This window comes from Micromesistius poutassou (assembly GCF_964030765.1).
Source record: "Micromesistius poutassou genome assembly, chromosome: 16".
NCBI lineage: Eukaryota > Metazoa > Chordata > Actinopteri > Gadiformes > Gadidae > Micromesistius > Micromesistius poutassou.
This window is the reverse complement of record NC_140286.1, coordinates 6,586,833-6,614,166: the sequence shown is the minus strand read 5'-3', so window position 1 is coordinate 6,614,166 and position 27,334 is coordinate 6,586,833. Positions and strand designations below refer to the sequence as shown.

Here is a 27,334-nt window from a genome sequence, read left to right as displayed (position 1 = left end):
TGGCATCACCTGTACCAAAAGCTCAAAATAAGAGTCAATGGCAGAATGCTGTTTGACTCATACCACAAATGCATGTTCCTTACAAATGTGGTATCATTTAAAAGGGGAGGCTTCAGGCTTTCCAACGGTATAAGTTTTCTTGCTAAAAAGTATCGTTACAGCAATGAAAAAAAATCAACCAAACACAAGTTTCCTTACTTTTTGTGCCTAGTTTACATATCTTTAGTAATAATATTAACATTCTGTGCAGGTCTACAGCTAATTTCAACTTTATGATAATTTTAACATATTCGATTTTAGACAACTACAAAGATGCCTGTAGGCTTATGGAGCAATATCAGACCGGCTGCAACACCTCTGACCTACAGTCTGAGGCAGAGCAGGAGTGTGGGCCTCCAGATAAAAGACAGAGGAGGCCAGTGTAAGTGTGTTCTGTCTTGTTTATGTTTTTGTAGTGATAGGAAGGTTATTTCAAAAATAAACCAGAGATGTTTGTGCTATACTGTATGTATATTTGGCGATTTTGGGATTGCAGTAACCCTAATAATAATATAATATGGTTACTTAACAGCCATCGCTTTGGAGACTCTGATGAGAGCGAAGATGGAGATTTGACATCTCCGGGGTTGCATGGCCAATTGCACTGGCAGAGTAAGGCATAACCTCTTGCCATCAAAAATAACAAAATCATAACATTAATATTAAGATATGGTTAACATTCTTAGTGCTAAAAATTATCACCTCTCCTTGTATCCATTCCTCCAGCTCCATCCATTCCCCCAACATCTCGCCGAGTGCCAGGCAGCAGGTCTCCTCGACCTGAAGAAAACAGTCTAGGTAAAGACTGATCTCTGAAATAATATTGAATACAGTGGCCAATGGTCACTCTGTTTCAAATCAACAGATTGCATCTGCATTACCATCTTAGATTTTCTCAACCCCCCCACCGTCAACGATCACGCCTGCAATAGCCCTCGTCCGCGAAAATCCCGTTCCGTCAAAATCCGACGAAGAGGTATTTGAGGTCAAAACTATCGGATGACCCTTTCCGTCGTTGAACGACGAAGAGGGGGTACCCTAGACGTTGTTAAACAACGTTTAGGGTACGTGGCAAATTGTCAAGCATCTGACGAATAGGGGTGAGACTGTGTTGGTTAAAAATATCTGCATTCATGCAATATTTATCATTCATTATTATCAAATTGTATTGAAATACATTGTCAATCCATTAATGGAATTGAAATAGGTAGTGCATACCAAAATGTTGAAACATACAAATGAATGCACCAGAGGTTTGCCATTGTTTGGCCCTGTAGCTCACAGCCTACCATGGTTAACCATTTAATACCAATTTCTGTCCCTTAGCACCTTACCATGGGGCAGGACCGCAACCTTTGCCAAATCTCCCTGCACCCGCATTTAACATGCAGAGAGTTATTCACGGTAAGGACTGATCTCTGAAATATCAGTGAATAGAACGGTCCCATGTGTATTATCAGTGATGATTAACAGATGACTGCCATTTAATACAATTCTTTCCCCCTCTCGCACACCGCATGACATCCTCCTCACTACGGGCCAGGAACGGCAGTCCCTCCTCATCTCCCTCCACCCCCGGCATCAACCCTGAACCTGCGGCAATCAGAGGAGCCTTCTACAGGCTCTTCTCCTTCTACCTTGGCCTATAGACCAACATGGCGAGGGGGAAGAATAAATGAGCCCATTCCCTGCTCTGGTAAGCAATAACTGACAAATACTGGAGGGTCATTCTATGCTACAGATTTTGGAAGAAATTCTGACCCTAATCCTAACCCTAACTCTCACATATTTTCTTCAAACTTTATCAATAACTAATGTCAGTATTGTGAGTAATGAGGATAAGCACTGAAACGTGATATATTTTATACACTACATTTTAGCTATATTTCATGTTTGTCAACAGCAACTGAAGTCCACATCCTTAGCCTGCTGGAAACCATCAAACAGCAGCAAGACCAGCTTGTTGCAAAGGTGAACTTCCTTTGCAGCAGGCTGAACAGCACCCCGGGGCAAGACATACAAATGCCAGACAATGTCCAGTTTCCCTTGGAGGATTTGGAGGCTGTGGAGGCCTTTGAATCATTTTTAAAGGATTCGTCAAATGACACAGCTCGACAGAGAGTGGTGAGTTTTCTTACTTAATATGAATGGTGCCATTAGGATTATTGATTGTTCATGATTATTGCAAATATTATATTGAAGCAGCCCTGAACAGGCCTGTCCTGAACTGCCTTTTCCCAGTGGTAAGATTCTGTCAGTGAGTGACAATCTCCCTGGTTTGACATTGTGTGTAAAGGTGGCACAGGTCCATGAGGGTGTGAGCCAAGTACATGTTTAGAAAAGAAATAACCCAAGAGAACAAGATTTTTTAAACGTATAAGCTGTTTTTCTACATTTCTGGACACTTTCAACTGGAACAAAAACATTTTAAATGCAACTTAAGCTTAGAAATGTTTACCTTGCTGTCTATTTAAAAAAGATGTCTTTGCCTTTTAGATTTCTTCTTTGGCCACCATTGGAGGCCATGATTTGAAGAGGGTGACATGGAACATCCTGGGCAGGCTCTTCACCGATGAGGTGTCTCACCAGATAAACTGGAAGGGTGTTAACAACAAGAAGCCCTTTAGTAAGATGGCAACAAAGACCTTGCTTTTCAGTAAGTATTTAAAATTTACGTTCAAAGTCAATAGTTAGTAAATGTTGGGGCAGCCTTAAATATCGTAGCAACCATCATACCAATATGACCTAGCCAGGCTTTTTTAGACTGTAGGCTACTATACCATATACTTTTTTTGGACGTTTAATGCCTTTTTATCGAAATCAAACAAAGTATGATCATGACTCCCTGATACGCAGATTTTCAATCAGGTAGGCCTATGAGTGATGTTATGTTTAACACAATGCAATAGCTATAGCGCGTCAGTGAAAACCTGACACGGTCAGGTCTTACTTAGTAGGGACAATAGGCTATTGAAAATATTCCTGTTAACTATCAGCGCAATAATGATAATAACAAAAATCTTACCTTTCTGACATGCACTCTGCTGTGAGACTTCCTACTTTTGATTCCTTCAGTTTGTCGCTGGCGTTGACCATGGGCATAGATATATTTAAGCAATAGATCACGACAGGCTGTGGTATGACCGTATACCACTGACTGAAGTGATCTATTGCTTTTATAAAACGGTTACGTAAGTATGGCGAAATGAAAGTCATAGACACCCTCAATTTTGCAAAAAGCATTTTTTTATAATACAAAAAAAGTAGTCCCTCCTGGCTGCCTGCAAAGTGTACGGCGGTTGCTATGCAACACACTGTAGCGTCCTTCAGAGAGAAGGCTAGAGGTACCTCGGTTCGCCGGCAATTTAGCCTACTATCGAGTTCACTCACCGTGTGCCTATTGCTTTACAACATTTCCACCCTCTCCAGCAATCAACATGTTTTTAGGCTTCAGTGAACGATGCTATTGCTTTTATATATAACAACAGTTCAAGTTAGGCGCGGAGTGATACTGAACTCTGTAAACTGAACGGGCGTCATAGCTGTGTGTATACGCTCAATATACAACAGTTGGGAACCAATCAGATCGCTTGATTTAAGCCACCCGTTTTATAAATACTGACAGTCATAGACATATATCATAGACATCATCATAGACAACATATCTATGGACCATGTGTGCGAAGGAGAGAGAGCGAGCGAGAGCGCGAGAGAGAACCACTGGGCTCCTTGTGGGTTTCCGGTTGATTGAATACAGAAAGAAGAGCTGCCTCGGGCACCGCATCTTTCGGTGTCCCGGTCGCCGTGCACCGGCCGAGCTCCCGGACTCCGGCGGTGCACTCGCGCGGGCACGGGGATTGAATACGATACGGTGGCCTGTGCACTGTAGCCGCGATGCACGGCGGCCGCGGGGCGTGGCGGAGCTCAGCTCAGCTCCGGCAGCCGCGGTGCCCCGAGGCGGCTCTTCTTTCTGTATTCAATCGCCGTACCCGCGGGAGTGCGCACCGCGGGAGCTCGGCCAGGGCACGGCCGCCGGGGGACCGCGACCGCTGGGACCGGCTGCCGTGCACCGCGCCCGGGAGCTCCGCTCCGGCCGCCGCGGTGCCCCGAAAAGTTAGTAAAAACCTATTACATAAAATATGTCTGTTTGATTACAGGTGCTGTAAGGAAAAACACGGTCACACGGGCAGCCACGGACGCGGAGATAGGCAAGCACGCGATCAGGTGGTTCAACCTGGCGGCGGATCGGGCGGCGAGGAGACGTGTCCCGCCGGCTGTCTGTCACTAAATCAGGGGCGTCATTCCTTATATGTGTGCAGTAGACCCACACCACAGAGCAGGCAGTTCATGTCAAAAATTGTTGAGGGGGGGGGGGGGTTGTTGTTGGCACCTAGGGTGGCCAATCAGGTCCCTCTGGCTCCGCCCCTGCACTAAATGCCACTTTTTTGTTCTACGTTTTATGTAGATGTTTATTGTTTTACGTTGAATAAAACATATTAATTTCTGTTTCTGTTTTTTGTTGTTTATTGACAATATTGTTAGGTTAAAAATAGAAGGAATGCATATTTAAGCTTAGGCCTATATTGCTGTAATAGCCAATTCTAGTGATAGTTTTTAGTTTTATCCTATAGTTTAGTTTATCCTATTTTATCCTACAGCAAGAAGGGATTTTGAAAATAAGATAAACGGGTCCAAAACGGACCCGGGCCAGATGAGCCAGGAGTCCGTTGCGGGTCCGCGGCGGATGTAGGCCTATGTATGTATACATTTGCGGGTCCCAAGCGGATGCGGCGCGGAGCCACTGCGGGTCCGCGATCCGCCTTCGTAGCGGATCCGTCACTGAGGGCAAGTGGACGCCGATACGGGTCCATTTTGCGGGTCCGTTCCGGAAGCCGCAATACCTCCGCGGCGGATCCGTCGCGGAGTGCTTTTGCTGTGTGGGTAGTCACCTTTCGGCGAAATTCGCCGTTTTTTTTAAACAAAATTGGCCACTTGTGTGATTCGTGGAGATTCATTGAGAAAACATTAGGGGTGGGGGGGGGGGTCTACAGTCTGACGAATCACACAAGTGGCCAATTTTGTTAAAAAAAAAAAAAAAAAAACGGCGAAATTCGCCGTTTTTTTTTAAACAAAATTGGCCACTTGTGTGATTCGTGGAGATCCATTGAGAAAACATTAGGGGTGGGGGAGGGGGGCTGTCCTACAGTCTGACGAAAACGAGACGATAACTAAATAAAAAAAATAAAAAAAACTACGACGAAATCTTTTGACACTTTCGTTAACGAATAAAAACGAGACGAAAATGTAAGCGGGACGATTTGGGAAGCGATCCAATCAGAACTAAGCTCTTTATGTGGGGAAGTAGGCCTACTGATCGTCCCGCCCGGCAGGTCAACTAGCAGGCGCTTGCTGCGCCGCAAGCAAGTGTCCCTTTGTAAACAGTTTGGCGCAACAATCACCGGTTAAAACACAACTAACTTGAAGTCATTGGCAGACGAGTCACCCCGAAATTCACGCAAAGATAAGCATACTAATTGCTAAAATTGCTAAAATTGGAATACAATACAAGCTGAAAGAAACCACCGCTGTCATGTAACGGTACCGGAGCTCTGTGCTGTCGACACCACAGCGGGGCACAGAAACACAGGATTCACTGTGGTTTCTGTGACATGATAAACACTAAAAATGAATACTAATGTTTTATAAAGAAAGCTATCTTACTGGGAAAGCCACACAACAGATAGCCACGGTTACATACAGTAATGTTCTTATGACGGGAGAAAGTAGCAGAAATATAGTAGGCCTATAGAGACAAGTTGGAGCTGTGTGTGCGTGTATGTTTGAGTGAGAGACGGGAGTAAACGAGAGACAGAAAAATCGGACCCCCTCCATTCTACCTCACAGGTACAGAAGGCCTCCGACAAGGATGGGCCACTGAGTGCAAATAAAGCTAGTGCATCCCAGAACAACAACAGACCAAGGAGGACGCGAAAAAAAAAAAAATATAAAAAAAAATAATAATAAACTCCACGGAGTTAAAAAATATATATATATTAAAAAAAATTATATTAAAAAATTTATTTAAAAAATTTATATAAAAAAAATAATTATAAATAAAAAATAATTATAAAAAAAATAAAAAATATTTGACCTGTGCACATGTTTTATTTTTTTGGACCTGCGTGCGCATGTCAAAAAAAAAGAAGCGCGCGCAGGTCCAAAAAAAAAGATGCGCAGGTCAAATTTTTTTTAATATATATTTTTTTATATAATTTTTTTAATATAATTTTATATATATATATATATATATATATACTTTTTTTTTTTGGGCTGCTCAAAAAAATTATATAAATTTTTTAAATATAATTTTTTAAATATATTTTTAATATAATTTTTTTTCATATATATTTTTTTTATATACATTTTTTAAAATATTTTTTTTATATATATCAACTTCAACTTCAAAGCACTTTATTTGTCCCCAAGGGGCAATTTAAAAGGGCACGTTACAGTAGCTTCAGGGACACAATCAACAAACATAAGCAGCACGCATAAACATAAGCAGCAGGCATACTGCACAATCAACCAACATACACAATTCACAGACACACTGCACAATCACACAGCACACACCGCACCTCATCATTCAACACAAAGTAGTTTTAAAGTTATTAAGTTTTTAAAGTGCTTCCTTAGTGCTTCAAATAATAAAAATAATAAAAATAAAAGTGCAAATAGAAGATTCTAACTTCTAACTAGATTCTAGATTCTAACCATATGTTCCTGTATCAATGATCATTAATAAGCTGGACAGCCCTCGAAATGAAGGTTGCCTTCCTCCTCTGTGTCCGGCAACCTGGACAGCGGAGTCTGCGTCCTGAGGGGAGCCACTCAAACTCAGGAAACAGGATGTGAGAGGGGTCCTGAATAATCCTACGTGCAGTCTGTAGGGCAGTGAGAATTCGGACAGGCTGCTCAATAATTTTTGCGCAGACCTTAACCACGCTCAACAGGCGGTTTCTGTTTTGCAGGGTGATGGAAACCGCCTGTTATGGCGGTTGATATATATATCATGTCACCTTTTGCCGTTTGCGCATAACTGGTACGCAAGTACGCATGCGAGTCCATAATCAGCGATGCGTAACGTCACTTGTGCCACTAAAGCACCTTTGCGTAACTCACCGCCAGGTCATCAAAACAAAACTACACGTGTATCTTGTACTAATTCTGCGTCTCCCCACCTGCAAAAAAAGAAAAGAAAAAAAAAAAGAAAAACTGCGCAAAATCAGCTGATCGCAATATCCGTCACTGTGAGACATCCTATCGCTCCGTGGCAGTGACGGACTGGACCCCCCCGTCAACAATCCTGCCCGACCGCAACCAAACACTCTCCCCCCCTTATCATTAATTAATTAATTAATCGCCTTCATTATTATCAAAATGACGCTACGTGTGGAGTGCGTACCGAACACCATCTCCTGGTACTCAAATGAGTAACTCAATAAAAAAGTTATGTGCACCCCTGATAATAACCGACTGTATAATGAGCGAGAAACAAGTTTGCTATCTTCACAATAAAAAAATCTTTGGCCAAATGACTCCACATTCCACGTTCCATGTTCCACGACCACCAATCGCTATCAAGATATACCACAGCGCGCGTTTTTTCCCCATCATTCCAGTCCTGGAGTGGACTGCTCAGTCGTAACTGACCAGTTTATGGGTTAATAAATGTGCCATTTTTACTATAAGAAAATGTTGTCTTTTCCCTTTATTTTCTTCTGGGAGTACACCAGAATGCTTAATTTACAATAGTTACAATAGTAGTTAAAATAGCAAAATTTGGCTGGGGGGGGGGGGATGCCCCCAGACCCCTCTTCAACGGTTTAGTTTGTCACCTTTTTCAACCCTTATGAGTTTGCAGGTATGTTAATGAGGGGGCACGCTCGCTAGGAAGCACAAACGCCTCGGCCGCTGTTAATTAACGTCCGATGCTGGGGTAACAGACTTTGATCAGCCTGTTACATTAATGTTCAAAGTCTTTGGCATTTAAATGTGTTTAAGCTCACCATGTCAGGTAAAATAAATGAGAAAAATTTAGATTGATATTGCGCAACAATCGGGAGAATATTGAAGGGTATTTCGCACACTGGTTACAGTACTTCAACATCTAGTGGAGAATAGTGTTGCTGTACATATTGATGAACCATTGCATGGCCATTCTGGTGTGCAGTGATTTGGCGAAAATGTATTAAGTCAGATATAATTGGTTGTAATCAAATACCTTCTTAAGGTGAGTAACTTCTACATACATACACACACTCACACACACACACACACACAAACACAGTTGTGCTCTAATCAATGTGCACTTCACTTAATATGCTTAGAATGTCTTGTTTGATAGAAGCAAAAAGAGGATCAGTTTGTAGGCCTACTCCTATTATATTTCCACAACTTGGTCCTTGGAGACCAAAGTGTACCACAGGACAGACTATCTGAGCTTATCTCCTCTTTCATTTGCTTTGCTTGAGGCAATCAGAGACAAGTACACACACCAGACAAGCTGGTTTAAATGGGATGGAGAACGAAGGACGGAAAGGTAGGTATTTTTTGTTACGGGAGCCGCTGCTACATTTTGCCTGGAACAGAATGAACCATACTTAATAAAAAAAAAAGGGTTAAAGGGTTAAAAAAAACATGTGTTCGATTATAGATGACAACTCCTGTATCCCAGCATGCATCTGGGAGGAACACAGTGGTGATAGCAGACGCTCCCTTATTCTTCCCCCATGTTGTTCTCAGAAGCCAATGACAGGATTTAGACGACAACACACAGAAGCAGAATCTTATTTGGAGCTAAAGAATGAACTGCTTTTTTCTTCTGATTATTTCATTCTTTCATTGCATTTTTCGTTGACCAAAAATGTAGACGCTTGGCTTCTGAAAATAACACATAATGGTGGGTTTTCTAAATAACAATGGGGTCTTGAGCATCAATACATTTTGCATTGTTAATGGTTGTCACCAAAGTTGTCGGATCTCACAGATCTCAATCTCAAAGAATTTTTGACACTTCTTTAGAAAAGCTGACATGTACCAATTCAAAACCAATTTGAATAAAATGGAATAATAATAATACTATTAAAACAATAATCTTTGCTACTACTGCAGCTAAGCAAATTTTTTACAACTATTTATTTTGTGTTGGAGGACCTTGCTAAGTGATCGAAGAGCTCTTTTATTCACAATTAGTTTGAGTTTAAAGCGCTGATTCGTCCGCACAACGTTGAAACTAAACCCAGACAAAGGTGGTCTCAGAAATTGGCTGTACTGGACATGTGGAATAAAGCCCCTCGGAGCACCATGAGGTCATTGTGTTTGCGTTTCCGATGTTTGCACCTCATTCTATCTCAGCATAGGCCTAATAGCTCTCCTCTCCCCACTGTCCAATCAGCTGACTGTCCTGCAATCACCAGCTGGGAACATCTCTGGGCTCCATTGTGTGGGTGTCTGTCAGCGAGAGAGAGGGGTTTCACAGCTCCAGCAAAAATCCTGGGAACCAGACCAACCTGGCCCGCAGCATTGTTCATCCTCAGACAAATGGAACCATGCGCACAAGTGCAGCGTGCTGCTGACTCACTAGCTGCTTTCACATATGGACGTACAACCGTCTATTCTCTGTCTATTCTACCGACGTGCCGTAGCCTATATGTGAATGACATATCCTGACGTTGGACCTCCTGAAAAAATACTACCCCTGAGGTAGTATTTTCTCTGGCGGAAATGCTAATTACCTTATATGTGAATGAGCAGTAGGTTGTCGGCATTTCACACCAGTTGAGTGGGCGTGTTGATGCGCTTCGGTCTACGTTTGCATGTCATTAAGTGGCACCCGCACCCTAATCGATAATCAGCCTGTTGCCTTTTGTTCGCTGAATGGTTTAAAAAATATTTTTATTATTATGTTACACGTTTCCTGCTGTTGGCTTCAGACCATAGTCGAGGAGCACAGGAGCGACGTTCCGTCCAGGGTCGATGTTCTCTCGGGAGTTTGACCGGCAGTGGGTCTGCTTATAGATTTGAATATGGTCGGAATGAAGCGGCCACCGATTATTGACAGGCTGGGTACTTTATTCATAGTTTCACTAACTTTACAGTACACGTTTGCACAGACACAACTGGACTCGTTCATTACTTCACTAAACTGACACATGCTACCGCTTGCTCTCCTCGTTCGTCCACTCACTCACACACACACTGCCATTCTCGCGCACACACATGCGCTACTCTCGTAAGAATTATTATTGACAACAGTTAGCTGAACATTATAGGGTCCCGGCCTTCCACTCCCTGTTTTCTCAGTTAAACACAGAAATCAACTACATTTGTCCCAGTGTTTGATAGATGTGAAATTAGGCCAAAAAAGACGCTCTCTTCCTCCGGTAACGCAGTCGTTCGCGAAGCCTTTCTTGTTCGTCGTTTCTTCTATTTGTCTGTAACTCATGCTCCAATCTTTCCTCGATCTATGCGGATGTTGTGGATGCAACGGAATATATAATGCATCGCTGCAGCAACATTTAAGATGATCGCGATGAGTTCTGCCCGTTTTGCCTGCGCGCTGTCTGCGGTCAAACCAAAACAAACCGAGACCCTACGTCATATCCCACCCCCCTAAACCAGCCGGAGATTCTACTGATGACTGAGCGACACCGATGTCCGTATATCGGGCATCAAGTGTGAATAAGTGTGAATGACCCTCACGGTCGAACCTCCTGATCCACAAATGCGGAGAAAAGACGGAGGTCATATGTGAAAACGGCTACTGTTGCTTCTCTCCATGAGAATAGTGCTGCTCACTGCTGAAATGGGCCGTAAAACACCACATTTCATGGCACGCCCTAATCCAGGATCCAGCAGGCCTACTATGCTATAGCCAAACTTCTGGAAGGAGTCGGCACAGAGCCTGCGGCAGAAACCAAAGACTTGTTTCCTGTTTTGTTACAGAGATTTGACCAAAGAGAAACTAATGCCGCTTTTCCACCAACAGTACCAGCTCGACTCGACTCGCCCCGCCTTTTTTTGCGTTTCCATTGGCAAAAAAAGTACCTGGTACCTAGTACCGGGTACTTTTTTTAGTACTACCTCCGTCGAGGTTCCAAGCGAGCGGAGTAGGTACTTTTGTGTGATGTAAACAGGCTGCTGGCAACTGATTGGCCAGCGGCTGTAAATGGGAATAATCGCTCAAAGTTAAGTTGTGTCCGGCGTGGTTCGAGTTCACAGACCCGCTCCCGAGGGGACACTGATCAGCATTTCGCCGTGTGTGCCGCTCCTTTCCCGGGGCTAGAGTTAGGCTGCGCATGGTTGTGTGTGTCCGGCATGGTTGTGTGTGTCCGGCGTGGCTGTGTGTGTGTCCGGCGTGGCTGTAGTCCACGGACCCGCTCCCAAGGATCAGCGTTTCGCTGTTTCGTATTAGTGTTGTTCCTTTCCCAGGGCTCGAGTTTCGCCTCCATCAACATTACTGTATGACAACAATAGACGCGCAGTCATTGCGCTTTTTATTTAATTTTATTTCCCATCATAACCTTTCCCGGGAATCAGGAAATAGTCTTGATCAGATTCAGATTTCCCAGGAATCGTGTCTCCCGTGATTAAAACCTAATGACGACCCGCCCATGTTGGAGAGGTTCTTCTCTACGACCCGCCCACATTGAAGAGGTACTTTTTTAGATGGAAACGCAACGTGCCTGGAACCAAACCGAGTCGAGTCGAGGCGAGTTGAGTTGAGTCAAGCTGATACTGCCGGTGGAAAAGCGTCATATGTTGCGCATGTGCATTAAGCTTTCAGAAGGGGAAGATAATAAGTGTCTTTCTACAATGGCCAGCCGACATGGTGTTGATTTGAACACTTTGTGTACACTTCTTTTAAATACTTCTTGTCTTCCCACCGGGAAAGGTTCTCGTGATGGCTGAGTTTGTGCTCACTGTTAGCCAATTCGGTGCTCACAGATGCCAACATGATTGGTCTGAACAAATATAAACCAAAAGAAATTGAAATGCCCCACCCACCTAGATTTGAGCTATGCTGTTGGACCATTTAAGCCCAAGGCAGACTCGCGAGACATGCACCCCTAGCCCTCCAAAGAGCACGGAAAACTCCCTTAATTATCAAAGAAGAATCCTAGAGAAGGAATGCAGAAGAAGGATCCCTCCTTAGTCCCAGGGATGGTAAGGAACATGGGCAGCATTTGGGTAATAACAAAACAACATTTTAGTTTTTAAACCCTGCTGGTTCCTGTCTGATATGTGGTAATTTTGAATACAATGAGAGCCATTCTGAAGCAACTATGTTGAGGCAAAATAAATTTCAATGCAGCCTTCTTAGCAGACCAAATCGATTTGGAGAGAAAAAAGTGTCCGTGGGCTGACTGAATCATGGTTTAAGGGCTTTCAATCTTGTTTGGACTCTCATCATGTTTGCAGTGAAAAGCTTACAGATAAGTTTGATTTTATTGCCTCGGTTCAACAGTGCCGTAACTTTATTAAACAAATAAATCCACACACATCACATCACATTACATACATACTAGTGCAAGAAATTATATCATTCCATAAACAGAGATGCTCTGTATTTCCCACACCCCCTCCCACCCCCATTCTCCCTCTCAGAACATCAGAGCGCTTGTAGTGGTGTGAACGCCTTCAAAGAGTCTCCCCTGCTGTGCTCCCATGGGTGCACACCCTGTCTAGCACCCGCTGCCTCGTCTGACAACAGATCCATGGGGCTAATAGGTTCCACCCAGACAGCCATCTAGCGAGCAGGCAATAGTGCTGGGAGGGGAGAAAGAAAGTGGTGTATTTTCTTTCCCTGTGGGTGGCATTGTGTTACTCTCTATCTCCTCCGGTTTTCTGATCCTGGCCCTCTTATCGCATCTGATAAAGAGGTGAGCGAGAGTGGCATCCTCTTAATCATTCATGCACGCTTTTGAAACATACAGCGATGAACCCCCGCCCCCTGACACCTTGTCCTCTGACTGAACGCGGGCATTGATGTGGGGAGAGGATGTAAGCCACCACCACAGAGTTCACAAGGATTTAGCTGCTTCTTTGTCATGCTGGGATTGAAAAGGCAGCCTGAGAATCAGCAGTAGACATGGAGGGCTTATGGTTATTACGGTGGTGGGGGGGGGGAGACAGCCTATTTCACAATGTAACCTAATTTTCTCTGCATTTACAATGCCCTTTCAGGTAATTATGTTGCAGCAAGCCATTTAAGACAAGGGAATGCCACGTTTAAGTTTTGATTTTAAGCCTAACTTGATGTAGTCATTGTTCTTTATATAGGTATCTTTCTAGCTAATATTCATGTGTAATACCTCCGAGACAGTATGCATGCATGTCCATGATCATTAAAAGAATATCACTGAAACCTTTTATTATAAAAGTGTGTGCGTGAATCTGCATGCGAGGATAGTAGACATGAAAAACATCAGATCAGGCAGGGCCACCCCGGGGCCCCCAAGGTCCGTATCAGAAGGGAAAAAAATGACAACCCTGTCATCAATCAGATATCTTCAAATTCCCCACCCAGACCACATTGGCGATCCCCAGGATATGTGTATGGAATCATTAGAAGAAAAGATGTGTCCATGCCCAGCAAGGGTCCTGTTTTGGGGTCTATTTGTGTTTGTTTCTGCCTCTGCAATGGAGCCGAGCACAAATCAAATATTCATGTTATAAAAATAATAATATAAAAAAAGAAGCAGATTGGTTTCTTTGGCTTGAAGACAAGAGTGGCATATTGGAGATGTCCTATTCACTCAGGATGTCAAGCACAGCAGTGGAGTGGCTGGGGGAGGCTGAACTCAATTACAGCAGCCCTACTGGAAGAGCCAAAGACACACACACTACATGCACACAGATGTACACACACAAGCACTCGCACACACACACACACACATTACACACACTACACACACACACACACACTACATGCACACAATATATACACACAAGCATTCAAACACACATTACACATGCACATACGCACACACACACACACACACACACACACACACACACACACACCGACTCCCAAACCACAGGACCATAACTCAGCAGATGTTATACAGCTTGTTTCCTGTTTGATGACCCTAAAAGTTTCTGTCATAACTATGCAGAAGATCGATAAACCAAATCAAAGTGATTTGCAGGCGTGACATGAACTAGATACATTTTCCAAGGTTTCTGTGCAACTGAAAGAATGACATGAATATTTGATTTATGCCTGCTTCGATTACAGAGATACGAACGCAAGTCAGCAGCACAGAGTATTCCACTGAAATAGATTTCTGCTTTTCACAGGCACTGTGTGCAGACAAACACACACACACACACACACTCACACGCACACGTACCCGCACACGCACACAGGCACATTTTATGGTAGATAAGGAATGTCATCAAAATGTGGCTGGCTGGGCGTGCGTGAGTGTGTTTGTGTGAGAAGTGAGAACATGTGTGAATTTTAGGGGAGGTTTGTCAGCACCTTGCAGTGTTATGACTTTAAAGAGCCCTATCTTTATTCATGCTGGTTTGATATTACAATCACAGCACAATTTATATCAGGACAGTTCCAAAATTACACAAACTGCTGTGTGTGCAAGGATAGGTTTAAAAATAAAAATAAATCCATATCATTATTTTTTAAGCTTTTAATGGCTTGACTCTCGATGCTTATCGCATGCCTGCGATAAGCCACCAAGCACTCTATAAGGGAACCCTACGGCCCTTATTGTCACTCAGCTGCTGTTATACTGCCAGAAGTTGGTAAAGTATATATTTGTAATATTTGGCTTTTTCATTACGTATACATTTTACATCTCTTTGATGCACTAATTAAGTGTTATTTCCCAGTTATAACTAATCTTTATACCACAGCTTGTGACATTTCTGGTACTAAGAGATGCACATTATTTTTCAGGTAAGAATTGGGCTACTCTCATCACCATTCTAAACTCATGTTCAACATCTCCTCAACTCATGTCCACTGGCCAGTTGGGGAGCTTTAGTAATCCTGTTAACTTAAAACACACGAACAGTTCAATAGAAAAAATTAAAAACACCCCTTCAGACTCCTGTCCTCACATCGGCTGGTCCACTGGTGATACTAGCCTAAAAATGCATGTGGATTTTGCAGACACCGTTGCTAGGGTCCATGGACTTATTATTTCTTCAGTGAATATCGATTTGCATGTGGCCGTGGTAGGAATGAATGAATATTCCCATTTGCATTGGGGGATATAGCCCTATTTTCTAATAACAGCACACCTAGACATGGATTATCACTAACAGTAAAACTCTTTAGGTAGAGGATATAATATTTGTATACATTTTTCACAGAATACTTTTTTTTTCAGCTTTATTAGCCAAGTATGCACACATACAAGGAATTTGACTCTGGTAGGGTGGACACTCTCTCAGACAGTAGACAATAGACATACAAACAAACATACACATACACACACACAATATAGAAATTTTCCACATAGGGAAGATATAGGCTGCATGCCATGGGACGCACAAGTAGCAGGTAGGTATTAGACAAATCTTATGTACAAAATATACACAATATATAAATTATGCATATACATAAAATATACATATATAAATATGGGCTGAACTTATACAATTTGCCTTGAGTATAAACATCTTGTAAATTATACAAAATCCCCCAAATGTAATCCACAGGTAAAAGATTTGAAAGGAGTTTCCAGTCTGAATGAAGTTAGCATAAAAGTAGGCTATAAACATGCAAACCCTTGTAATAATTTAATTTAAAAAAGACTTCCCTTAGACTTGAAAGGTAGACTAGGCAATTTATTTTGGATGCTTCTTATGTCAAAGGCCTATTTGATGGAAGTCTTCCACAAGGCTAGGCAGACATATTGCTAAAGCTAGGGAGCTAGACACTGGTTTTGGGGAAGTGGGAGTGGGTGGATTAATTATTTAGATACTTTCAAAATGTACCTAACTAAAACGTTTAAGAGTCAAACAAATAACTAAGCTACACTGCAGTACCATACTTGTGCACCGGGGGCAGGGTACTAGATAGTGTTAGAATGCATGGGGCTGAATGGCACTCAATGCTTACATTTTAATCTCCATCCTTCTCGGCTATGCAGGGGCCTTTTGCTATTACTGGGAAATAACCTTATATATGTGTATTACAAACGTGCAGCAAAAATAAATAAAGCACCAAAGAAAATGTTCTTGTAACTGACATGATATCGACAATTGTAACGACACCACTGATAATCAGTATTCCCAAAATATTTTAAATTAATTTATTCACAATTTAAATTCTAAATTGTGCTATACTTCTATCTAATGTTTATCATAATGTTTTATTACGGGTATAACAGGAAATTAGCAGTGTCAAAAAAGTGTCCGGCTCTTTCCCATTTATATAGGCAACTTTTTTCAGGTGCCCATTTTCAGATTGAATCGCTGCCCCTATATGACGCTGTTCACGCCCCTGCGCTGGGTGCAATACAGCCTTCATAGGCATCCTGGGGATGCCGCATAAGCCGCGGCCACAATGCCACCCTTATTCCTTAATTCAGTGCCTAAACTAGTCTCCGTCCATTGAATTCGACTCAGTCGGTCAGATGCTAACTGGGTCGAATCGAGCAATGGGCTGATAGAGAAAAAAAAAATCTTCATTTGAATATTTTCCCAAAAGTCGGACTTTCCTTAAAGTTTGAACCAATTTCATACCTTAAAAACGTTGGGAGGAATTAAGTGCTAAAAGTGCGTAGAGAATAATAAGAATATACATAAACTGAGTGGGTGCTGCTGCATTCATCTTATCTTCTTCTTATTGTCCCTTTTTTATTCGTTATATGTTCCTAGTCAGCAAACTGTTTTTTTCTTGCATTATTACAGATGAGCATAAGAGCCCAGCCGCTGACCTGCAGCACTAAAGCCACACCAGATGAGCGTCGCCTAAACTACAGGCCAAACAAGGCACCATACCCCAACCCGCTGCACGGTAAGGCTCAAACTCAGCGAGCATTGAGCTGGAGCAGGAGCAGCAGCAGCAGCCTAACAATCGGACCTGGTCACATGACCCAGTAGGCGGTGCTGGGGATTCACCGGCCAGTAGCGTTTAGCGTCAATCCTGGATCCATGGAAAATGAAAAGGGAAGGCGAATAACGGTACCCTACGGTATAAATAGAGATGATCCCCGAATACAGCAACGCATCTCCGTCGCGTAGATAAATAAATGCTCCCCAATTACAAGCACGGCACGGTGCGTTCGGTTCGCGAAAAATAAGCGGTCCACCATTGTCTGCGTTAGAAATTAGAATGGCCTGGATGTGCAAGGTAAGTGTGGGATTCCCCGCATACATTACTTCAAAAAATCTGGATGCTAACGGTCGTGCTGTTGTTTTACCTCATCATGTTAACAGATGTGAACACCCGTTAGCTCGGTGATGCTGCAATGGAGCCCTCTCTCCTCTGCACGTCGGCACGGGCACGCATCTGCCCGGTGGACTGTAGGCTCCTCGGTGCAAAACGATCACTTAAAATGAACATTAGGGCCTTCCTCCCACAACACGTATTTTTTTCTGATACAATTATATCTTGTCTGTAGCTTGTTAGTGCTACTAGCCAACGAGGCTATGTTGCTTATTCCAAAACAAGGTAGGAAGTTGAACTTCCTCAATTGGGTTTAAGGCAGGGCAAGGCGTGTTAAGCAAAACTTTGGCTGTGCAATTTCGTACTTTGTACCACCATGAACACGGATGTTCCCATGCCGACTTCTGCAGGAGGCCTACATGCACAGGCACACATGTCTTAAAGGAGACTACTTGCCAGTTTGGCTTCATCCTATTGTACAGATGTTATTGGATCTGAAACTGTCCTACCCATGGTTTACTCCAATGTGAAAACCCACAATTTAGTGCACAACACATTCTACAAGCCTAATTGAAAATAAAATATCAGCTTTATGTGGCCTATTACCAATGTGTTGAAATTGGCATGGACTAGCGTTGTTATCATTTGAGAGAATATTGAGTGTAACATTGCATTATCTCTGTGTGGATGTGTAGTATATGCTTATATGCTCCATAAGCAAATACTGAGCCTGTCAAATGTCCCATTTTAATGTGTAGTTACTACTTTCAGATGTGATGTACTTTTATATTAATGTAATATATGTATAGAAACACAATCTCTACTAAACATTCCCTGATTAAGAACATTTCTTTGACCAGAATGTGTGGCTCTTGTTTGTAGTTATATTTCAACCAGAACCATCATGGAACATGAATTCCTAGCCAACAAACTTTGTCAGCTCAACACTTGAGAGCTGGAGCAATTGAGTTGTAAATACACTGTAAAAAAACAGGACTCAAAGGTTGTGTTTTTGTGATTACTATGTGATAGGGACAGCAACAGATGATAGGTGATACAATTCACACCCAAAACAAGAGCAGGCACCATTGACAAAATCAGAAGGGGTTTGACCCTATATAACAGACCCTATATAACATGCGGACTCCTCCGGCTGCTCTGCCGGCGGAGGAGTCTGCATACGACCGAGAGGTTGGAAAAATGGAGCGTCAGAGAAATGATATGAACCCGAAGTGAACTGACAGCTGTCTGCTGAAACATCGCTTTCTCCTCCATGTTCGTTTCAATCTAGACTTCAGAGAGTCAAAGCGTTAATTTCCCCCAATTCCTTTTTCCCCCATGGGCGAGATAAACCCCACTAGGAGTCCACTTCCAATCACAATCCAACAATAATAAGTTATCACGATCCCTAGACCCTAGTAACTGGGTAACTATGGAGGTCATGTCACCAGGACAGGTCTGTCCTGTGGCATGGCTAGGCCTGTACCTCATCAGCTCTCGTGTGGGCGCAACAGTGAAAAGCTCTGCTGGTCACAGAAAGGCCTCAATTGTTGCCCTGTACCGTTCCCATTGGCTGTGAGTTACCCCCCCCCCCCCCCCCCCGTGTTCCACAACAGTGAATGAGGTGATGTCATCACTGCTTCTACTTCACAACGCCTAGCGTAACAAGGCCAACAGAGCTAGCTTGTATTTCCATGCACTGCAGGTCAGGCAGATGACCACCACAAATGATTACACAATACACAATTATTCACATTTGTGCAAATACAAAAAAGAAAACGCAAAGAAAGAAAGTAACCAACACAGACACAGACAGATTTTTTCTACTAGTTGAATATAGGATGAAATACACACACACACACACACACACACAGAACTAGATAAATGTACTCTATCCACATCGACTGAAACTGGATTTTCTTCGCCAAGAATAACAACAAGGATAAGATACATTTTTATGATATGATTGTCAGAGAGGTTGATTGTTTGTCAGAGAGAACATTTTTGAGTGTATAGTTCCACTGTCCATGTCAAAGCTACAGGGTATGTTGCGGATGTTCCATTTTAATTTTTTCATTCTAAGCCCCTCACACACATGCAGTCTTTCCCTGCAATGTTACAGAACATTTCCTGCATGCATGAGGTTGTAGAAGTAAGGATCTGATGTGGCCCTCTTTCCAAGTCTTTTGTCTCAAATAGATCACAGAGGCAAGATGCAATGTTCAATCCTTTATTTGTGGGCTCCTGCAGGACAACCAGCCATCATATCTACATGGTTGACTCTCTTGTCCCTCTCCTACTCCGTGCTCCCATTGTGTGTCCTCTCCCATTATAATGTGTTGCTCTCCCATTAGGGCTAGGGACAAATGTTTGGCAGGAAGCGCGATAGAAGCAGGATGGAGATTACACATATTTACTGTCTGATCAAATAAAAGTTGGGGTCAGAGATGGGGTTCTGGCAGGGAGGGGGATGAGGCCTGGGTAAAGGTGTCATCATATTAAGTGTTTGATCAGCTCATATTGGGGGTCAGAGACAGGGCTCTGGCAGGGACAGCGATGAGGGCAGAGCAAAGGAGTCCTCAATAGCAGGTTGGTGGGGGTTAGAGGCAGATGTTTGGCAGGAAGGGGGAAGCCATATCTACTGGAATTCATACATTCTTCTTCAAGGTCAACGTGTGAATGGGAACAGGGATCGATATTTTGGGAAAATCCGGACCCACAATTTGCCTCCCAAGACCTTAAAACTTTTCAGGATTCGCAGCTGTGTTGTGAATGAAGTAGTAAGATTGCTGGGCGAGGCACGCAAAGGGTTACGTCGGTCTGAGGCTTTGACGTTGAGGGAACAAACCACATACAAGACTCCACTGATGACGTATTTGAATCCGTGACTGTTAATCTACGTGTCCCAATGCCTTTCTGGTGATTCAATATCGATATCAATACAGCTTATTTCGTAACAAGCGAGCTCCATCTTTCAAGAATGGCTCGAAAGTCTGCAAGTTTCCCAAGTTTTACGTCGGCTGGCATCCATGTGTGATGCATTACTGCCGTGTTCTGGACTGCTCCTTGGCCAATCCATTCCAGCCATGCTTTGCCATGTTTAAAAAGGTGAATTTGTGAATAGCAAAAAAGGTTATCCCAGTAATTTACCGGGAACTATGTGTGAAAGAGACTCTGGACAGACCTTGAATCCTGGCCCCCATGGGGCAGTCTCAGTGACCTGAGACTGAGGCCAACCTGCCTGCCTGGGCTGGGTTGGGACTTGGGGACACTGCCGCTCCGGTTTCCCTTTGAGCGGACCCTCTGTGTCCCTGACTTGGGTGTGAAGTCTGGCTGGATTCCCCCGGATTCCTTTGTGTGCTTTTCAGTCTTATCGTACAGAGAAGGAGACTTGACAAGATGTGAGATTGGGACGAAGGTGTCATCTAATGGCGATCACACAAGGCCTTGATTCCGTGTTGGGTTTCTCGTTCTATTGAAGTATGTTTTAGAGTTTACCTGCAGGTGGCTTGGCCTAAATGTTGCGAGTAGATGTGTGCAAACACCCCCCAAACATACGTGTGCATGCACACGTATGCATACAAACACAAACGTAAGCTTGTGCGCACACACACACACACATACACACACACACAAGCCATTGCTCTGGTAGCATATTTAGAGTGGAAACCAAGGTTGATAACCTTCCTCCAGGGCCATGCAGGTAGCCATCTGCCTGCCTGTTTGACCATACTCACTCAATCTATACCATATCTGAACTTTTTACCCCTCACATCCACCGTAGAAGTCAGCAAAAAGCAATCTAGTTTTCTAAAACCATCTGTCTGTCTGCAGTATATAGGGTTAGTCTGTCTGTTGGTCTGTCTGTCTTTCTGTCTGTGATTAATCTCTTTATCTATCTAACTGTTCGCATCTCTCTGCCTCTGTCAGCCAATCTGTCCATTCTAATAATGGAATACCATTTTTCATTGTTATTGCCTTGAATAGCGAGAATGCCGAGCGGGATATTCTGATCATTATCACAAAGCTTTTTTGTTTCATCCCCCTCCCACCCTTAAATACCATCCTTGGTGGTTAGTGTCCCCGGACACACCCCTTGTGACTGAGTCAGACTGACTGTGACTGAGCACGTAATATACTGATCATCCTGATCATACTGTTAATTGCGGGCGAAGCACCCCTCTACAGCAATCAAATGCATTATTCATCAGAAAACTGCAAGCTCATTAAAAGTAATCCCAATCTAAAATGTATAGAATTCATTCATTTTTCATTATGTCATTAATGTAATTGCATAATTAATGGTGAATCTTAATCAACGCAGGAAAAAAAGCATGCAACCACTTTTTAATTAAATGATAGATAATATGTGCATGCATTAACCCTTTATCCCGCTAATTTTCAACTGCATGAAACAAGTGAGGGTCATGCCAAAACGAGCCAGTCACACGACAAAACAGTGGTACTTGATTCACAGCACCCATCTGACCCCACCTGACCCTAATCAACTCATCCTGACCAGTTACACTTGGGATCACAGGGTCATGGATTACCTTCTACCTCTTAACAACTCTTAACCTCTCCTCACCCTGAGTCTGGTCCAAGTTGACTGATTGGCTCTGGACTCCCTGACACAGCAAATTTGCAAATCTGTGGCTTGTCGACAGAGCCGCTAGTTCTGATGGCAGATCCTTGGAGTTCAGGCCAGGGGGCGGCTGCCCGATCCGATAGCTAGTTCTGGCTGGCACCCCGCATGCCAGCCAGAAAACGCCTCTGAAAATTCTTCAGAGGCTCACCTTTTACATGGCTTCTGTTGCTTCTTTTGCTGGTGCTGTCATGGGTGACTGGGATGGAGGAAGTAAAGAGGTGTAATGCTGGACCGCACTGCAGACTTCAGATTCATTTTATAAGCCTGAGGTACACGCTTTTTATGTGTTTGATATCATGCACACACTTTTTATTTTGCACGTTTAATTAATTTGATTGCTTTTTAGTATGTCTTGTAAAAGTTGTTCTTTGTATACCTTTTACAAGGTTCACCAGTCATACAGATGGAGGAAATAGAGTTGGCCTCCAAAAGTAAAATCCAAACCTAAAGTGAAAGTACAAAATAGTTTTCCAGTATACACTGATAGGGTACGTACAACCTTGGCACACACTTGACAGAAATGTCCAGGATTTTTATAGTACTCCCTGTAGGTTCTAAAATGTATTTTCCAGCAATTCAACTCTTAACTTGAAGTGGGTAGCTGCTCCACTTCTAAAATACTCTTGGCTTCACCTATCTGCACATTTGCTCTGCTTTGGCCCAGAAATCTGCTAATTGTAGGTTTGGCCAAGTTGGATCCCGCCCCCACTGGTTCCAGCCTATCACCAGCCAGACAAAAGCAGCCTGGCAGCGGTGGGGGGTAGGCTCTGTCATGCACAGACCTGGCCGTGTTCCCAACCAGAAGCAGAAGTAGTGAGCTCCAAGAAAATAAGTTAGCTGCTGTCAATAAGGTAGCAAGAAAACAACCGTTAGTACCTTTTGTTAAGAATGTATACGGAAAAATACGATTACACTTGGGTGGTGTATGTTACATAATTTCTCATCATAACCTTATTGTTCAAGCCCCTTTACACTAAAACCTACAACAGGTCAATAAGTCTCATGCCTTTATATACATGCTTGTGATGTGAACCGCGCAACAATGAATTCCACAGCCTTCCTTCCTTCTCCTCTCACGCTCTCATTCTCGGAGACATGAGGACGTGTGACATCTGGATGTAAAACCCCGCCTTTCGTCACAAACACTGCGCTTAGAGGGTGGCTGATGGCGGCTGCAGCTGCGGTGTGTGACGAGCCCCGGATCATCCCCTATCTGCTTACACACGCCTCCAGCATGTTGATCATGATGCGGCGCCCTTGAACCCAGCCTCTGAGCGGGCATAAAATCCCTTGTAATTGCATTAGTGCTTACCCCACCCATCCACCTCCCCATCCCCTCCCTGCAGTGTTTCCCCGTAGGCCTTTGGCTTGATTCAGTGTCTCTCCGCTGGATTTGTCCTGGTCTCATTCAGGCGGTGGATGGGTGAAACGCTTGCCTTTTATCGACCCGCCCGGCCCCCCCAAGGGTGTAAGTGTCAACGCGTGGGCACGTGTGTACTGTGCACACCGGACATTAGGGCTGGGCGATTAACTGAATTTTGATTGCGAATTTCGATTTTAGCGTGAAACGATCACCAAACTGTTTTTTTTTTTGTTTTTTTTCGGACATTCCACATGTGTCTCTCAATTAAATGCATGAGCTTTCTGCTTTCAAGCGCATCTCACTCTTCTCTCTCTCTCCCTCTCCCTCTCTCTCTCTCTCTCTCTCTCTCAAACTCACCAAAGTGTGGGGTTATGTGCTATGAGGTCAGTGCAGCAGGAGAGCTCTGTTGTCTACTATTGTTATCCCCGAAAGTCAAATAGAGCCCCCCCCCCCCCCCCCCCCCCAGCAGTGTATCTACAGGGTCCCTAGACAGTAGTGCATGATGCCTTTGGTGAACTAAAGCCCTGTTACTGTGTGCTTGTGGAGGGATGTGAAGTAAGGATATTTCTATATATCTACAAAACAATCATAAGCATATATCAGGCTATGTAATGTTCCATGTGATTAACGCAATTTAACCACAATGATAGTACAAAAGAGTGCTTCAGGAAAAAAAAGGATCAACACCACGTTTATATTAAGATAGTACAAAAGAGTGCTTCGGAAAAAAGGGATCAACACCATGTTTATATTTAGAGTTTCTAAACTCAGCCTCTTGTCAGAGACGCCGTGTTTCCTGTGTGGTTGTGGTGGTGGCACTGGGCTAGATGCTATCCCAGAGAGTACCGTGTTCTTCTTCCCTTATTAGTGATTTTCATGTTTTTGTTTGTTTGTTCTCGGGGGGGGCGGGGTCTCATCGGCCAGGCCCGGTTGCCATGTTACGGGCCACTCTCGCTTGTGGTTCTGTGGGTCCGGCAGGTGGGGCAGACAGATCGTTATTCATGGCTATTTTTAAGAAGCCCGGACTCTTGAGGTTGTGGCGAGGCACCCGTCCAGGGTGTGCGTGGTGGTCTCGTTTCCCCCTCGCCACGTTGTAAAAATGTCACACAGGGTTTATGCAGCCCATGAAAACGGCAATGTTAAGAGGGGAGTGAGCTACGACAACAACTCAGAAGTGTGGACCACCAAGATTTAAATGAACGCTAAAAGCAGACAAACTGAAAGATAACATCTTCCAATCGTGCACAGACATTTTTTATTTTTCAATCTTTTCCTGAGATACTTGTGTTTAACCCCTCCTTTTCATTCATTAAAGCAAGACATTTTGAGAGATTTCTCATATCTGAGAAATGCTTGAGTGACAGATCGTTGTTACAGGCAAGTTTGCCAAGTTCAAATCCTTACAAATGTGCTCTTGAGTAGTGGTATGCTGTGGTGAAGAGGGAACTACGTCTTTAAACAGTCACCCAGGGTAGCTGCAGTATGTGGTGGGCTGCCGGGTGCAAGGACTAAGGGAGGAATGAGAGAAAATCACCCTCATATGACTTTATGAACTGCTTTTTTAACTACACAAAAGAAACAATGGAGAAAGATTTTTTTTTACTTAACTTTTCTTAACTAAAGTTTTTTTCCTGCGTTGATTAAGATTCACCATTTCTAAACTTTTGAATGCATTTAAATGGACCAGCATGTTATTACATTCAAAAGTGATTACTACTTTTGAAATGTCTACTAATATTTCCTTTTTTATTGCAATGGGAGACGGGCATCTCCAGACAATCCGAGACATTTTCATTGAGATGCTATCTGATACGCCGCGCTATGAACGCAGACATTTTCATCTTCTTTTTGTATATTGGACCTTTGTACATGGGACAATCTCTTTCTTCTTTCCCTCTTAATTTCACCATCTTAAGTTTGTCAAGGAATAATGCACCATGACTGCGATTCTGGCACAATCTCCAATTTTTTTTTTGTTGAGAAAGCTGCATCCACCATATGACAGCAAGGTACATCTGTCTTCCCAGCCAGTGCACAGTTACCTCTGCCTATATAAGTACGCCAGGAGCTGGGCAATAAGGAGGGATTTATCATCACCATTACATAAGGACATTTTTACAATTTTGATAGACACCACAAATCATCTCATGTTATCGGCCGTGACTGAGATTCAGTGCAGTAAATTGTACAACCATTGTTGGTCCTACGAAGACACCATCCCCATTTTTTTCCTCAAACAATGTCAAAATACATTGAATTAGTGAGATTTAGTTTGGTGGCACTCATTTGCACTGTAGATTCTGCTGACCAATGCAGAAGGAGAGCTCTGTGATTCCTTCTGAGGTGTTTTTTTATTAGACAACAGAATGACACTGAAGGCGACTGCCTATCTCCCTGTTTACTAGACCAATAAACTTGCTTAGTTCTTTCAGTGGCAGTGTGTCGGCAATAAGAAAAACAGAACCACGCCATCCTAGTCTTTTAAGACCCCTTCCTGTAAACAAACCTATTTGTTAAGCTCTGGTCTTAAAGTGTTACAACCCACACCTCCACTCTGATTAATTTGTTGATCCCTGGATCAGATAGAGCACAAATAAAACACATGCACACACACACACACACTTTTTTTTTCGATTAGTCTTTTCTTTCGATTAGTCTTTTTCTTATGCTGGGCTCTGTAGGTTTGAACATCTCTTTATGGACCTTTATGATAACATCTTCCATTCAGGCATCAAGAGGACTTTTCCTTTCCTGCTTTCCTTAGATCTTGCTTTAATGCGTGGCATTTATTCATCTTCTGTCCTCTTTTCTATTCTTCTGCCCTCCTTACACATCATCAAAGGAGGGGGTATATCCTTCTCACTCCACTAAGTCCTGGAGAGGTAAAGATTTGGAGCAGGAAGTGGAACCAGGCTGCGCTTGCTACCTCTGAGGTATCTTAGTCATCAATCCCCTTTCCTTGGGAAAGGCTCGGTCTTTGTTGCTTATCTCTTGGCAAAACGCTGTTATAAATGCAGTGGGCTTCGATCCCTCCACCACACTGGGTGTTAGCCTTGCGGCGGCAAAGAGAGAGCTTCTCACTGGCTACATATCATAGAAATTAAAAAGGCTCAAAATTTCACCAGAGGGCAAACTTTGTCTTTCCTCCTTTTCGTGCTTTCATCCTGTATGTCCATCTTCTTTCGTTCGTTCTTTCTTTTTTTCATCATCTCATCATCAGGCCTGCCTTTAGGCCCTGAGGCTGAGAGGTCTCGTAGGCCCCCTGAGAGGAGGTCTTACAATTAAAATGTGTAAATGCCATGTGTCTAGAGCAGTGGTTCCCAAACTTTTCTGGCTCACGGCACCCCTAAACATATTTCTCTCCATCCACGGCACCCCTATTTTTTAAAGTTTTTACTCTCAACCTCCTTTGTGCCATATTTGTACTTCATGCCATTTAATTTAACCTTTGTGATATGATGGACAGACCATAACTGCTTTTATTATAGGCACTAAGGTGAGGTTTATCAGATTTTCGTTTGTATCATATAGTTTATCAACATTATTTTACAATGTTGCGTTGTGCTAATGAAGTGAGACCTCCTCTCAGGGGGCTTACGAGACCTCTCAGCCTCAGGGCCTACTGGCAGGTAAAGGCAGGGCTGGTTGTGTTGTGTACTGAAGTGAGCGGTGCGGTACTATGAATTGATTGAATAAACTGTTTAATCCGAACGCACCCCTGGCTCCACACACAAACTGCTAGTGAGGAGACGGGTTAACAACGAGATAAGCGATTATGATTGGCTAAGGCAGAGTCATGTTTCATGGTAGCCAATCGGAGCCAGTGTTTTTACGCACAAGCCAGGATACGCGTACCACG

General features: G+C 43.3%; 2 protein-coding genes and 1 pseudogene across 3 annotated transcripts in view; all 3 read left to right on the top strand.

The window, feature by feature from the left end:
• The first annotated feature begins 72 nt into the window (after nucleotides 1-72).
• Nucleotides 73-1,968, top strand: LOC311360442 (annotated as a pseudogene). Its single transcript has 5 exons — nucleotides 73-421; nucleotides 572-651; nucleotides 766-837; nucleotides 1,366-1,443; nucleotides 1,583-1,968. The product of its transcript is annotated as an uncharacterized misc_RNA (transcript).
• LOC311360443 (uncharacterized protein) lies at nucleotides 1,891-4,545 on the top strand (the record flags this gene model as incomplete). The annotated part of the gene is made up of 3 exons (XM_084480520.1): nucleotides 1,891-2,163; nucleotides 2,536-2,695; nucleotides 4,197-4,545. Coding segments are annotated over 3 exons (564 nt in total), but the record flags the coding sequence as incomplete, so codon positions are not given.
• A 12,794-nt stretch (nucleotides 4,546-17,339) lies between these two features.
• The window catches only part of st6galnac3 (ST6 (alpha-N-acetyl-neuraminyl-2,3-beta-galactosyl-1,3)-N-acetylgalactosaminide alpha-2,6-sialyltransferase 3), a 58,588-nt gene continuing 48,593 nt past the window's right edge, over nucleotides 17,340-27,334 (top strand). The window contains exon 1 of the mRNA XM_084480690.1: nucleotides 17,340-17,428. Coding sequence (XP_084336816.1) covers nucleotides 17,411-17,428 — 18 coding nt within the window. The 5' untranslated portion in view covers nucleotides 17,340-17,410. The remainder of the gene's footprint in view (nucleotides 17,429-27,334) is intronic.